Source organism: Odocoileus virginianus, chromosome 23, assembly GCF_023699985.2.
Source record: "Odocoileus virginianus isolate 20LAN1187 ecotype Illinois chromosome 23, Ovbor_1.2, whole genome shotgun sequence".
NCBI lineage: Eukaryota > Metazoa > Chordata > Mammalia > Artiodactyla > Cervidae > Odocoileus > Odocoileus virginianus.
In genome coordinates this window covers 42040382-42056634 of record NC_069696.1, presented here as the reverse complement: position 1 = coordinate 42056634, position 16253 = coordinate 42040382, and the positions used below count along the sequence as shown (strand labels likewise).

Below are 16253 nucleotides of genomic sequence, written 5' to 3'. Positions count from 1 at the left end.
GGTGGTAGGACTGAGCTTTGCTACTGCTTGCTGACTGTCAGATGGGACACTTTATTGGCTCCTAAAGGCTACTTACATTCCTTGTCACTTTGTCCTCTATCTTCAAACTAGTTAAGGCATAATGAATCTTTTCTTGTGGTTCAAATCTGAATTCCTTTCTGTAACATCTGTTCTACTTCCAGGTGGAGGAAGTTTTCTGCTTTTAAGGACTCCTGTGATTAGACTGGGCCTATCGGATAATCCAGGATAATCTCCCTATTTTAAGATCCATAATTACAGCTGCAAAGTCTCTTTTGCCATGTAACATAACCACCACAGGTCCAGGGATTAGGGCATGAACATCTTTGGGTGGGTAGGCATTCTGCCTGCCGAAAGTGGCAGCAGGGGAATAATCAAAATGTTATTTGATTTTTGTAGTTAATTTTTTTATTTGATTTATGTATTTTATAATGTTGCTGGAAAGTGCAGCATGGAATAATAAATCTGAGTGAGGGTATTGGAGGTGCCATTGATACTTTGGATAAGACAGGGAGGCCCACCATGAGGAGATGACATCCAAGAGGACCAAAGGAAGTAACAGGGTGAGTGGGCGTGTGGGCGGCTGGTGGAACAACGTCCAGGCAGCCGGCTGAGGCCTGGGATGGGAATGCATTTGGGCAACGAGCAGAGGCCAGCGGGGCTGAACAGGAGTGCCCAGGGAAGAGCAGGGGCCATGTGTCTGCAGAGCTAGCCAAGAGCAGCCCAGGAAGACCCTTTCCCAGATGTTCTGCTTTGAAACAATTCACTCTGGGCTGCTGGCAGTCTTTACAAACTCTAAAGCTAAGGCAGGAAAACAGGATCAAATGCCCAGCTCTAAAGCATGTTAATCAATTGAGAGAGCTCAAAGAGCATGGAAAGAAGAATTGACAGCATTCTCAGTCTGAGAACTTGCAGAATCTGATTCACTAGAGCATCACTAGATTGTAGGCGAGGGGGACAGGAATGGCCTGGACATGGGCTACTCATCTGGAGCCTGGTGAAGGCCTGCTTGATGTCTCTGACCAGGGAGTGTGAGGCATGATGATGTGAAAGAAACATATACATCCAGGTCCACTTCCACTCAGAGGTCTCTGCCCTCAAGAGAGGTCTCTGCCTAGAATATTATTATTCTAGATCTCAGCATGGCTGCCAGCTTCCCTTCCTCAGATATTTAGCTCAAATGTTACTCTCTCAGAGAACCCTTCTGTAAAAGAAGGTTCTTTCTAGGAGAATCCAATTACTATGTCAGGGTGTTCCAGTCTCAGAACTATGACTTTTTAAGTAGGACAGCTCTTTAGTGTAGGAGACCCTCCTGTTTACTGCAAGGTGTGTGGCAGCCTCCTTGGCCTTTATCCACTAAATGCCAAGAGCATCTCCCTCATTGTGATAACTAGAAACGTCTCTGGACATTTCCAGTGTCCCCGAGGACATCAAAGGGGCCATCAACATCCTCTGATGACCACGGTTCTATGTTAGTCTTCAAAACACCATCTTCCAAAATTATTTCATTTCACAACAAAAACTTTCTCAATATGTAAGTAGTATAGTATATGCCAGGCATAATTCTAGGGACAGGAAATAAAGTAGGGAAGTTCACAGCCAAAATTACAACCCTTGAGGATCTTACATCCTCAGAGAAAGAGACAGAAAATTAAGAAGAAAATTGACAAAGTGATCACAGACCAGATGGCAGTGAACACTATGGAGAAAAATGAGGCAGGCAAGGGTTAGAGTGAGGCTGCAGTCTGGAGATGGATGAAGAGGCTCACAGGGTTAAACAGGTTCAAGAGACAGCAGGAAAGACAGAAGGGCTGGAGGTGGGTGGCTGTGGGAGCCCAGGAGAAGACAACATCAAAGGACACCAGGGGAACATTGCTTCTCTCCTACGATGACAAGAGATCTCCTATGGGTAGGGCTCCTGTTTGTCCCAGTCAGTGGCATCTCCAGGGCCTTGAAAGGTACCTGATGAATGTTCCTAATGAATGGACACATGGATGGTCAGCTCTGGGGAGGGAGAGCTCAGCCCCAGGTATCTTCACTGGATAAAAGGACAGAGCTAATATCAAAGGATGCTGGAGTCACACTTGTCTGCCCCGCCTGTGAATCTCAAATAGAAAAGGAACGGGCAAGTAATACTAATATCTGACAATTTATTGATCCAAACATCGTCCCAAGCACTTTTCCAATATGATCTAATTTCCTCCTCAAAGCAACCTTATTAGGTGGGAACTCTTCCTGTCCTAATATGATAACTAAAGAAAGAAACTGGTCATTGCCCCAAATCATGGAGGCAAGAATTTAACCCAGGATAGTTCATCTCCAGGACATAAGCAATACTATCTTTTAATAGGAAAAATGAAATAGGAGCTTGAGAAGCATAGGGTGATCAACATGGTGAGAGGTCAGATATCCTGCAGTCTCTTTTTCTACCTTGTAACTGATGACAACATGCAACATACATTTACTGAGCCCTGACTCCATGCCCAATCTTGCCTTATCATATTAAATGTATTCTGTGATCTCACTGGCCTACAACAATCCTCTGTGAGGTAGAAGGACCAGCTATGTTCATCTCATTCCGAATAAACGGGGACTCAGAGAATCAGTACCTGCAGGGAACCAGGGGTGGTGAGTCCCCAGAAGAGGAGACTACGATGTATTGCTCACCTTCTCTCCCTCAGATACCTATGGGGTCATCAGGTAGATGAAGGAACAGATTTATCCTGTGTGAATCCACAAGGCAGCATTTGGGCCAAAGGAGACTTTGGTCTAGGACATGAAGTGGATAAGCCTCAGTTAAAATCACCGAACCTTAGAAAAAAGGTAAGTGGAGAAAAGTAGCTTGGATGGAATATCTGCTGAGTCGATTTCTGGAGGGTTGAACCCTCTCTGTGAGCAGGAAGCACTTTTTTTAAAAATTTATTTTATTGAAGTATAGTTTATTTGCAATATTGTGCTCATTTCTACTGTATAGCAAAATGATTCAGTTATACATGAAGTGAAGTTGCTCAGTCGTGTACAACTCTTTGTGACTCCATGGACTGTAGCCTACCAGGCTCCTCTTTCCATGGGATTTTCCAGGCAAGGGTACTAGAGTGGGTTGGCATTTCCTTCCCCAGATCTGCCCAACCCAGGGATTGAACCTGGGTCTCGCACATTGCAGGCTGATGCTTTACCATATGAGCCACCAGGGAAGCCCAGTTATACATATATATTTTATATGTATGTGTATATATATATTCTTCATATTCTTTTCCATTATGGTTTATCACAGGATACTGAATATACTCCCATGTGCTATACAGTAGGACCTTGCTGTTCATTCATTCTATTAACCATCTTGCTGTTGTTCAGTTGCTAAGACATGTCTAACTCTTTATGTCCCCTTGGACTACAGCACATTGGGCTTCACTATCCTTCACTATCTCCCAGAGTTTGCTCAAACTCATGTTCATTGAGTCACTGATGCTATCCAACCATTTCATCCTCTGTCACCCCCATCTCCTCCTCAATCCTTCCCAGCCCTCTATCTTTCCCAGCATCAGGGTCCTTTCCAGTAAATTAGTGCCTACTAATCCCAAATTTCCAGTTCATTCCCCGGCACCACTCCAGGCAGGAGCTCTCTTACTCACTGACGTTAATGTCCAGGAGGATCTTGGGCACACCACAGCTTTGTGAACCAGCCTGTGAGATCATGGGTTCATGATCTTCAGTGGTGACAGAGAACTCCTTTCCCAGACAGGCTGGCACAATGAAGAGTATAGCCGCATCTCACTTGGGCCCCACTGGACATTCATGGAATACTTTTGTATGATTGCTGTAACTATCTGAGCCTGAAACTATTAATACGACTACTTACAAAACAGAGTGATTTTGGTGGGGGGGGGCGCATCATTTAATAGACACTGAACTTGGAATATAAATCAAGGAAATATGGTACTTCCTGCTCTCTGAAGAGCCATTTGCTAGTTTGGAAAACTTGTCACAAATGGCAAACCCCACCCAAGGAACCTGGATCACTAGTCAGTGTCCCATTAGAACCATCTTGCTTTGCAGCCACCACGCTGAAGACAACTCCATTCCAAATGTAGAAGCATTTAGTACTTCATTATGTCTTTGTAGCCAAGCCTGAACAATTACACGTTGCAGTCAATATTATTTTACAGTAAATTAATTTCCTTTTTGTCTTTATATCATAGCTAGGGCATTGTATTGATTTTATTGAAATTACACTTGTAGACGGTATAATATAGGTAATCTTTGAATTTTATTCCAGGATTGTAAAAGAGGCGCTCAAAATATTTGTCACAAAAAAACAGGGCAAGACCATGGGCTGAATGCAAAGAAGGCATTTTCATTTTTTTTTTTGATGGACCCTAAGTTAAGAACTAAAATGACGTCAAATAAAAAAACACAAGGATTTAAGTTCATATCAACTTCTCCAGGTTAGGGCCTAAAAAGTGACACCTTAAACAGGCATGTTAAACGATTCAGAAAAGTGGGTGAAAGTGTGCAGGTGGAGGTGTGAGCCTCCAATAGTCTGATAAGAGCCAGAGCATGCTGTCAGAATTAGAATGTCACCCTCAAGAGGAGAAACTGGGCTATAGAGAGGTGACCTACCAATCAAGATTAAAGCCATCTCACACCCCATTCTTTCATATGGAAAGTTCTGGAGGGCTGTTTCTGATGACTAGCTTAGATATCAACTGCGCACATGTTGTTAAGAAGGTGCAGTGCATACACTATTGATACTGTGTATAAAATAGACAACCAGTGAGAACTGCTATATAGCTCAGGGAACTCAGTGCTCTGTGGTGATCTAAAAGGGGAAGGAAATTAAAAAAGAGGGGATATATGTATATGATTCACTTTGCTGTGTAGTAGAAAACAATACAACATTGTAAATCAACTATTCTCCAATAAAAATTCATAAGAAAAGGTGTAATAATATGGTGTTTATGTCCTTACAGTAGGAAAATGAATGAGATCCTATAGTACAAAAGAGAATAAACATTTCTACTAAGTGTGGTATCAGATGAATGGTTCCTAGAACAGCAAGCATCTTTCATAGGGACTATTCTACACACTATATTTAAATACTTGTATGCCAAGGACTTGGGATACAGAGCTCAAAAAGTGATCATCTCTGTCCTGAGTTCATGTAAAGGTGGTTTTTCCCAAACTTGTTTCCATATTCTTAGGATCAAGTAAGACTGGGGAATCAAGTAAGACTAGTGGGTTTAACAGCTTTACTTCTGGACTTCCCAGCATTTCTAATATGCTAGCATGTAATCTGAATGTCCAAGGGAGGGATAGAATATGCAGATTTCTCAGCCTCTCTGTCCACAGTTTCCGAACACATATTACTATCTCCTGCAATATCTTCTAGAATTCATTTAGAAAATGCCAGTCCAGGGTTACTGCAGGGCTGATGTTCAAATCTGAACATCAGATTTGTTGAGACCAGGCTACAGGCTCAAGTCACACTGAATTTATTTGTAGATATGCAAACTCCCCTCTACTAGACAATCATCTTCTTGAAGAAAGGCTCTTGGTATCACATTTAAAAAATAATTTTCTGTCTCAAATAACGGGCACTCAGTAGCATGTGCTGAATGAACAAGCTACATTTAAATCTGGTTTCTCTGGATGAAATTATTATAGACAGAAATCATCCAATCACAATATTGCTTTCCAGCATGAAGAGATCTTGGTTCCTGATGCAAGGAGGGCTCAGGGAAATGAAGAATTGCCTAGGGTTGTCAGAGGCCAGAGCAGAGGGTTGACCTACATCTCACACTGCCAGTCATCCTACTCAAAGTATCTCTTTCACAGTTATTTAGCAAGTTGTCAAATGTTGGTTTCCTTAATCACCACCATGAAATTTACCATGGTTTCCAACTTTGCCATCAATTATCATTTCCCTTACTTGTTCATGACCCAGTTTGATCCAAACTCAGAGGTGAGTCAGTCCTTGAATATCCCAATTTTGTTGTTCTGCAGATAAGGATTCCTAGAGAAATTCTTCCTCCCTCCCTAGAGAGCCAGGTATCCATCTGCCTGTCCCTGGCCTAATTTGGAGACTGAAAGAAACAGGATGGAGTTTACTTTTAAATTGTTCCTTAAAGCACATCCTATGGTTAATATTATGTCCTTAATACAGAAGGACATGTCCTCTCTGTAAGCAATGTCTGGGATCCTGTGCCAACAAGCCTCCTATAAACTTGCCATCTTCTCTCAGCTGGCCTGTCTTCCCCCACTCCTTCTCCAATCATCTGCTACTTTGAGCTATCTTCCCCTTCTCTTTTTTGCTGGTGTTTGTTTTTAAGATACTCACTAACAGCATATGAACTGAAGTGGGTTGAATCTTTATGAGACTATCATCATCTTAGTTTTATTTGTTTTTAAAGTTCTGCAGACAGCTGACTGCTAGGTGAATGACAGCTGCTTGCACATAAGAGATGATGAATAGACAGAAGAGTTGGAAGTGAAAACATCTCTGTGCAAGGATGTGGGAGTTCCCCTTTATTCCACCTGGGCAGCTGCAGCAAGGACCCTGGGCTGGTGTCTATCTGGTCAACCACAGCTGCTATGGTTTAGGGGCTCCCTTAATACGGAATTAACATATTACTGACTAGAGACATCTGGGCATGACGTATTGTCATCACCGGAGACATATTAACACATCTTTTGTTACCTGAACGCTATTGACTGGAGACATATCAATACATTTTTAGAGAGTGATGTAATTAACATCACCATGGGAAGTTGTTAGAACTTAAAGTTGATCAAGAGTTCATTATACAGCTTATGATTGTTATCATTCACATTTCGCTCTGTTATGTTTTTGTTCCCATCTTGCATATATTATAAATGCAAAATTTTCAAAAATGGCCCATCGTGAAATTTTGAGTGAAGAGGAAGTTTTAGGTGAATTTTATGCAGACATTTTCTCTTATTGTCTGAGCAACACATATACTAGTGTCTCAGAAGATGATAGCTCTTCAGAATATAGTTCTGATTCAGAAGACGTGAATATTAGATCAACATAAGACCAACAACTTTAGTGATTGATTCTGATACATTAAGTGAACATGAAACTCAGGGTGCTGGAGAACGCTCCTTAGCTTCTATAGGAGAGTGGGTTGAAGACATTTCACGAAAGTTAGAAGACTTTACAGGTATGTCAAGTGTTAACTCCTGACTATTATAACCCATTGTTAGTTAAACACCAGACAATTAGTTTTGGAGCAGCCAAAAGAAAAACCACCAGCCACAGTCCTTAGTTTCTACAAAAATCCCCTGGTCAGTAACGGGTTAAATCATAAACCACTTCAATAAGAAGGGAGGGGGCTAAATGGGATAGGTGGGCAGATCTTCCCTCCTATTTTAGGGGCCTGTGGGTTGGGTGCAGCTGGCTGGGAAAGGGAAACAGAGGAAGCGGATCTGGCTGGCTCTTGGAAGGTGAATGTCTACCACAGAAGATAATTCTCGGAATGAACAAAGACAAGCTCTGTAGGACGCCTGGGGAACACAGCTGGATCCGATTAACATGGCTGAAACCTGAATTCCTTGAAAACAGGTACTCGGCCAGGCTATGGTCAAGAAGAGAAAGAAAAACAACCAAGTTCCAAAATCCCTTGGATTTACCAGCCCTGCCTGGGGCCACACCACCACCTCAGAGCCTCACTGACTGTGGGCGGGACGATCACTCTCAGATCACCGACAAGGAGGAACTCAAGGCTTGGAGAGCTTGAAGGTGGAAGTGGAAGTCACCTCGTCCTGTCCGACTCTTCGACCCCAAGGAACACTCCAGGCCAAAACACTGGAATGGGTAGCCATTCCCTTCTCCAGAGGATCTTCCCAACCCAGGGATCGAGTCGCTTTCCAAAGGCACAAAGGGACAAGGTCAAGTCTTGAAGGCCCATCTTCCAACTCTAAGATTTCATGCATTTTCTGGGGATTTTCCAAGCAGAACACAGCTGATACACAAAAACTGTAATTTTTTTCCCTAAAATAATATGAAAAAGTTAACCTTTTCTAGGCAGTGGAGAGATTAAAAAACTGCAAGGTGACTATGTCATACTTGGGGAAAAGCAAAAAAAGGGCTTTTTTTTCCTGACCCAAGGGCTTAGGAGACCTTAGCAAACCCTAGGCAATCAGTTAATCACCATTTTTAAACCAAGTGGGGGCTTCCCTGGTGGTCCAGTGGTTAAGAATTCACCTGTTAATGCAGGGGATATGGGTTTGAACTCTGGTCCGGGAGGTTCCCACATGCCTTGAGGCAACTAAGCCCTCCTGCCACCACTACTGGGCCTGCACACCTAGAGCCTTTGCTCTGCGACAAGAGAAGCCGCCACAGTGAGAAGCCTGCACACAGCAACTAGAAAGCAGCTCCTATTTACTGAAACTAGAGAAAGCCCGCGTGCGGCACCAAAGACCCAAGGCAGCCAGAAATCAGTAAATAAAATCTTTTAAACAAAGATCATGTTAAAAAAACAACAACAAAGCAGGTGGATCTCATTCTCTAATGGAATAAGTGGTAGAGAAATACAACAGGCCACAGACCAAAAGCTGATTAAACAAGTTACCTCATTAATATTCACACACTAGGTGCTGTTGTTATTTATCCTATTTTACCAGGGAGAGAACTAAGGTTCAAGCAGGCAACTTGGCTAAGCTCCCAGAGACTAAGCAGCCGAATTCCAGCCTAACCCGAACCTGCCTCGGTTTCCCAGCACCAAGCTGAAGGCTCAGCACGGGGCTTGGCTGAAGACACCCTGTCTGGATGCCTGAGATGCACTCGGATGCAGGGAGACAGGTTCCCTCCAGTGGAGTCCTCACGATTTCCAAGAGAATCTAAAAGTCTGGTCTGGATGACTCATCCGCTGATGTGTGGCGCAATCCTCAGTCTTAAAATAACAAATCCCCGTCATGAAAGTCAATGCATTTTGATGTCCCATAAATCCTTTTCTAATGATCACTTGATGTCACTGGCTGATTTAAATGGACACATCACTTCTAACAGGGCTTTTCCCCATCTGCTCTGCCCTTTCAAAAGCAGCAAGAAGGAAAGGAACTCACTGTCTTGGAATACCAAGTAGGAGCTAGAGAGGGTTTAGGCACTTGTCTGTCTTCTGACCTCACAGTCAGAGATAGACTGGCAGGAGCAGGAGGGGACATGCCATTTCGGTCAAAATAAATTCCCCAGTGTGCTACATTTTTCTTTCCCCCTGCAAACCCAGATTGATGACCAGTGGTTTTTGTTTGATGTGGATAATCACGACCTTGATCCTGTGCCCTGGAGGCACTGTAGTTTATCTCCATGTGACATTTTCTATTATTCCATGCTGCGGAAAGCAGGGCCTAAACACACCAGGGTTTACCTGCGATGCCCCTTCACCCAGCAGAGAAGCATGGGTGTCTCCAGCTTTATGAAAGCCTGGAGTGAAGGTGCTGAAATCCAGGCACAGGAGATCAACATGAGGTGATCATTCTCTGAGCAAAAGAAGCATGGGAAGCCCTCTCATTGGCTCACTGTGGGTCTCTAAAGGGTCCAGCCTCAAAGGCACTGAGAAGAGAGTCCTTGGGGAAGTTTGCTGGAAGGGGAAACAAGGTATCACGTTTAATCAGAACAGATCCTTGCACCTTCTGCTCCAGAAACATCCTGGAGACTTTGTATAAGGCAGAACCCTGGGCTCTTCTCAGACCTTTCAAGGTGCAGAGTCTAGATCCCACATTTTTAAAAAACAATATTATTCTGTTGTATTTTCTGATTTGCTGAATAAGATAACAAAAGCATCAAGAGTTCTTACATTATTGTTTGCCTAAAATATTGCAATGATTCCAAAGTCACAGAAAGAAGAAATTATTTTCAGGCTTTCTCTTCTTGATCGGGTCAAATTTCTCACCATGCACTGTTAACTTTGTAGTTAAGGTAGAGCAAGGATTTAAACAATTTTGCAGTTCTCTTTCCTCACTTTGTATAACCTGCGTGGTCCAGGAATTTCACATAAAAAGGTGCCTTACAAAGAACTTTCTAGCAGCTAAAATGATCTAATACGTTCATAGATTTAAGTAGTCAAATCTCACCTGTCCCCAGATCTTTGACACGGAGCCAGGTGGCCAGTGGACAGTCCCAACTGAAAGTGATTTACTGAGACAGGGTTACTTTTTAAAAATAGGATTCTTGATTTTGAAGCCACTAAAATTCAAGCTAGGAAGGTTGTAGTTAACAGCAGGCACCTTACTTATCAGACTTCAACCTTTAACTCTCTAAGCTTGAGTTTCCTAGGTATAAAATAGAGATGAGAATAACTCTTGCCCCATGAGGTTAGTGTGAGCATCAGTGAGAGTAACACCTAGAACACACTGGATACAGCACTTGGCCAGTACTGAGCTGGGATGCAGAGACATTGCCTTGCCCATCACCATAACAGAAATACCTCCACACCAGCTAATCAGAGCTGCTGCTTTGAGCCCATTTTGGGGCCCCCTCCCCGAACCTGATGCTTTCGAACTGTGGTGTTGGAAAAGACTCTTGAGAGTCCCTTGGACAGCAAGGAGATTAAACCAGTCAATTCTAAAAGAAATCAACCTTGAATATTCATTGCAAGGACTGATGCTGAAGCTGAAGCTTCAATATTGTGGCCACCTGATGTGAAGAGCCAACTCACTGGAAAAAGACTCTCATGCTGGGAAAGATAAAAGGCAGGAGGAGAAGAGGATGACAGAGGACAAGCTGGTTGGATGGCATCACTGACTCAATGGACATGAGTTTGAGCAATCTCCGGGAGATGGTGAAGGACAGGGAAGCCTGGCGTGCTGCAGTCCATGGGATTGTAAAGAGTTGGACACAACTGAGCAACAGAACAACCACCACTCTGAACCTGGCCTCTCTCAGGGATGCCCCAGAACCCACCACCATTCCATGACTCAAGGGTTAATGCCCGGTACAGCAGGGAAGTGCTGGAGGTTAAAATTCTTCAACTGCACCCCCTGCAGGTTGGGATGCCTGGTAGGTGTTACAGAGGAAAATGACACCCTGTGAGGCACACCCGGACCTTCTGGCAAATGTCAGCTAAGGAATGTCTCCCCACTCAGGATGGCCTTCAGTACAGGCATCCCTGACCTCTGGCCGCCCAGGACATTCAGCCTGGACCTTTCTTCCCTTGTCTTATTCCAGCTTTGACCCCACTCTGACCTGATCTCTGAATGTGCACGTCTGGATGCTCAACTCTCATCCTTCGTCCTGTGGCCGCTGGGGCCTCATATTTGCATCTGACCCTCAGCACTCAGAGCTGACCGACTCCTTCCACTACAGACTCACCTGAGCCTCCAGGATTGGCTACCACCTATCACCTTCAGGGGGCACCATCCCCAGACCCCTGCCCTAACTCAATAGAGCTGGTCTGGTTTCCGAGTCCCAGCCCTTCTTGGTCTGACCTATCCTGCTGCCCTCCTTGAGCTCCAAGTTCTCATCCTGACCCACAACACAGGTCTGCACCCTTGAGAACAGGGTATCAAAGCAAAGAGGATCTCCAGAGGCATTCTGAAGGTAGACAGTGGCAGGACCAGAGCCTAAAGAGGGGAGGTTACTCTAGTTTCCTTCCTTATAAGCTCCAGAAGGTCATGGGTTATGTCTGGTACACTAGCTCAGGGCCCAGCACACAGTAAATGTTAGAGAGACAGGAGGTGAACAAAGAATGAATGAATGAATGACACTATTAATAGAGATAGAAAGAAAAGAAGAGACCCATGTGTGGGGTTAGCAGCAAGACAGAAAACAGATTTGATTTCTGGCACAAGTTGTTTAGCGGCTGTGCTCCTTTTAAGTACCAATGGCCAAATATATCTGCCTTTTCTCCTTGCAGGCACACGGCTGTGTTACACTTGGCCATGCCCTCTGAAGGTGGGCAAGACCACATGGCATCCTTTAGCCAATTTAATGTTGGAAACGTCACTTCTTGGAAAAGACATATGCACCTCAGTGTTCACTGCAGCACTATTTACAATAGCCAAAGCATGAAAGCAACTTGAACATTCCTCGTTAGATGAAAGGATAAGGAAGATGTGGTATATATACATGATTGAATATTACTCTGCCACAAAAAGGATGAAATAACACCACGTGCAGCAATGTGAATGCAACTAGAGATGATCACACGAAGTGAAGGAAGCCATTCACAGAAAGACAGACATCATATGACATTAATTATATGTGGAATCTAAAAAAAAAAAGATACAAACGAACTTATATACAAAGCAGAAATAGACACACAGACACAGAAAACAAGCTTATGGTTACAAAGTGGAAAGGGGGAGGGATAAATTAGGAGTTTGGGATCAGCATATACATACTACTATATAAAAGATAGATAACCAACAAGGACCTACTGTATAGCACAGGGAACTATATTCAATATTTTGTAAAAACCTGTAAGGGAAAAGAATCTGAAAAAAAGAAGATCTATGTATGTATAGCTGAATCACTGCCACACATCTGAAACTAATACACTATAAATCAACTCTACTTCAATTTAAAACTTGTATCACTCATAGCTTTGTCCTTCCGTAGGTACTACTGCCAGTTACCGTTGCTCAGAGGTACAGCTCCTTGTCTAGTGCCTGCGAATACGTTTAGGGGAAAGGAGTAAGCCATATATCTGCTCAGCTCCCATCTGAAGTTGAGAGGTCTAAAGAAAGAACTAAGTACACATAGTGGAATCCAATGTGGAGGACACAAAACTGAAAAATCCTCGTACAGATTGCCTGTTCAAATTAGCATACTATCATTTCAGCCTTTCTAAATAAAAATTTCTTAAAACCTTAAAAAAAAAGCAAACAAAAAATTAAAAAAGATTATGCCACTTCTAATCAGAAACTTTAAGAGTCAGTAAGGCATCAGTGGACTTCCCCAGTGGTAGAGTGACTAAGGTTCCACACCCCAAATGCAGGGCGCTTGGGTTTGATTCCTTGTCAGGAAATTAAGGGCTTCCCAGGTGGCACTAGTGGTAAAGAACTCTCCTGCCAATGCAGGAGATGTGAGAGATGTGGGTTTGATCCCTGGGTTGGGAATATCCCCTGGAGGAGGAAATGGCACCCCACTCCAGTATTCTTGCCTGGAAAATTCCATGGACAGAGGAGCCTGGTGGGCTACAGTCCATGGGGTCACAAAGAGACACGACTGAGTGATTTAGCACCCACGCACACACAGGGAACTAGATCCTCCACGCTGCAACTATGACATGTTGTAGCCAAAAAAAAAAAAAGAATCAGCTACTTTCATCCCCATACAAAGACAATGAATCCTACAGGTGACACTCATAAAGATGCCAGCTGGATCAGGGACTGAAGGTCAGGAGAGAAGGCCAGCGACTGCCACGGCCCAGTAGCGACACTGCCTGTAGCTGCAGCCTGAAGCAAGAACCAGAGGGCCGACTTGAGAACAGTCCATGGCCGAACTCAGGCAAGCAGGCGGCTTCTCCGGCGCTGGGACTCACCTCCTCTTCCTGAGAAAGTCCTCACATCACTCCGCGCCCCACCCTCCAGTGCCCAGCACGTCACCCTCCTGAGGTTACCTGTGTTGTAGCCTCTTCCAAGGGCAGGCCAAGGACGGTGATTTTTCCACAGGTTTCCAAGGTACCAATCACTCTGGTTCTCTACCAGGCCCAGGACCTGCTGACCTGCAAAGTACAGCGAATGCAAAAGTCAAAAAAGAAGCCGAGCCACGTTGAGTACAGAAGAGAAAACAACAGCAAATCATTGTAACGTGGCTTTCGTTTACGAGGTACTGAGACCTGATTTAAGTGCTTAACATCCATCACTGTATTTAATTCTCACACTTAGGCAGCCTAGCCATTTTCATTATCCCTATTTTATAGAAAAGAAATGGAAGTCACCCACAATAGCTAATTAACTTGCCCGAGGTCACTCATGGTTTCCCAGGTGGCACTAGTAGCAAAGAATCTGCCTGCCAGTGCAGGAGATGTAAGAGATGTGGGTTTGCTCCCTTCGTCAGGAAGATTCCCTGCAGGAGGGCACAGCCACCCACTCCAGTATTCTTGCCTGGAGAATCCCATGGACAGAGAAGCCTGGCAGGCTACAGTCCATGGGGTCAAAAAGAGTCGGACAGGACTGAACTGACAGTATGCAAGGTCATTCAGTTAATCTGTGATAAAGCCAGAATCCCCAATCATCCATTTATCCATCCATCCATCCCTTAACTCATGCAACGTGTATTATTTTTTTACTGCTATACTCTTCTTTAAATGTTCCAGTTCTTTCTCAAGGTGTATTAATGTACTGGCTTTCAGGGCATGAGCTAATTTTCTCACTCAGAAAGGAAGAAAGGACCCTTGGCTAGTGAGAAAGGATATCCCAGGGAAGAGCCACCCTCTCACAGCATTTTGACTCTCACATCCACTTTGTCTTGTGTCAGCAAGGCAGGAGTGTCTTCTAGAGGAACAGTTGCTTCTCTGTCCCCAGAGCTTGGCTCTGACGTTGGCGTTGCTTGAGAGTGTACTGAGAATCACATAGGATCAAAGGTGAGTCAGGTCTCTCAGTCAATTTCTTAGCAGCTTTAGCACCTCAGGTGAGTCCACCACTCACCCCAACTTCTTGGTGTGTTAATGTTTCTGGACTCAGGTCTTCTAGGTAGGGCAGGTAGGCATCAGAGGCAACTGTCTTCTCTTAGACAACCCCATCCCGCCACATGCAGAAGCAATTCCTCCACGCACCTATGATCAGCAGCTTTTATAGACTAGGAAACTGAGGGCTCACACAGGATCAGGATTTGCACAAGTAGCAATGGAGCCAAGATATGCATCCACAGTCATCTGACATCCGGATTCTTTCCACTGTCAGTGCATTATTGCTTACCTTTAGGGCAAAGGTTGGAGGTAGAAATGATAAATCTACATTTTATAGGATGAGAAACTGAGACTCGGAAAGTTAAAATCATTTGCTAAAGGTCACAGGAGATGAACAGGCACTGTCTGTCACAGCTAACCAGTGCTTTCTGGAGCTAAAATTCTTATACTGTTGGCCAGTCTGAGAAATAAAGCCATTTCTGACCAAATGAAAGCCCCAGCAGCACGTGAAGAAAAAACAGTGGTTCTCCGGGAATACCATGCTGCGTGAAATAAAACCTCTGTGGTGTGATGACAGCTCCTTGAAATGATGGTGTGTGGGTTTGGTGTAATTTACTTGATCAATTTATCGAGCTCCCATCTAAATCATCACCTCAGCACAAATACATAAATTAGAGGCATAGGAAAAATACTACCACCCACTTTGTCATTGTATATGATCATATCCAATATGTGTAGAATCCCTCAGAAAAACAGATCACCAATTCAGCAAGTGCAAGAGCCAATCAATTTCACACACAACAAGCTTGGGACATTCATGTAAAACAGATCTGAAAGGCACGGTGCCCTCAGCCAAGCGAGCTGCGTGCCGAGTCCCGATGCTGCGACCTTGTTAGAGAGCCTACTAAATAACCTCGCTCTGAGGTTAGAGTGCAAAGGGGATGTGGGTCCTTGGGGGAGCTTGTTCATCATTACTAATGACCCCAGTTGACACCATCATGGCTTTTTTGGTATGAAGGAAGAGTGTCATCTGCTCAGAAATTATAAAAAGGGAATGAGGTTTCATTGAATCTAGGGTGGCCAACCAAACTTCACAAAAGATAATCTTCAGCTGTCTGAAAGTCCAAATTCACTTTCTGGAATTCCGTGAACTGTATTCTGCCTCAATCTGCTTCTGCAGACGACTTCTCTTAATAGCCACGTGAAAGGGCATAGTTCTGCTGCTTGTGTCCTCACGTCCGTCTTGCTCAAACAGCTCTCGCTAGGCCTGCCCACCTGCCAACCCCCAACAGTAATCCTTTCAGGCTCATCTCTAGCAAGAAGATGCCTGTGAATTCCCACATCAGACGGGGGGCATTTCTACCTAGCACTTCTTCTGGGTATTTCTGCCATCTGCTGACTTAGGTTCTGCCAAGGACACAATGGCTGATATTCGCATACACTAATCTCATCTGTAAATGTCCATCTCTTCATTTGACCAAGGGCAAGGACTGTGTAAGAGCTAACACACTAACGCATTAATAAATGTCTGCCAAATAAATGATGTCTGGTACATAAATCTCTCCTGATTGGAGAACACTTATGTTAGTATATTAACATCCCCACATTTCTGACACTGCAAGGCATTTCATCCTTTCCCCATTT

General features: G+C 44.0%; 1 protein-coding gene across 2 annotated transcripts in view; it reads right to left on the bottom strand.

The window, feature by feature from the left end:
* The window catches only part of LARGE1 (LARGE xylosyl- and glucuronyltransferase 1), a 593562-nt gene that overhangs the window by 112712 nt on the left and 464597 nt on the right, over nt 1–16253 (bottom strand). For both annotated transcript variants that reach the window (XM_070453980.1, XM_070453981.1), the window contains exon 7: nt 13599–13703. In XM_070453980.1, coding sequence (XP_070310081.1) covers nt 13599–13703 — 105 coding nt within the window. The remainder of the gene's footprint in view (nt 1–13598; nt 13704–16253) is intronic.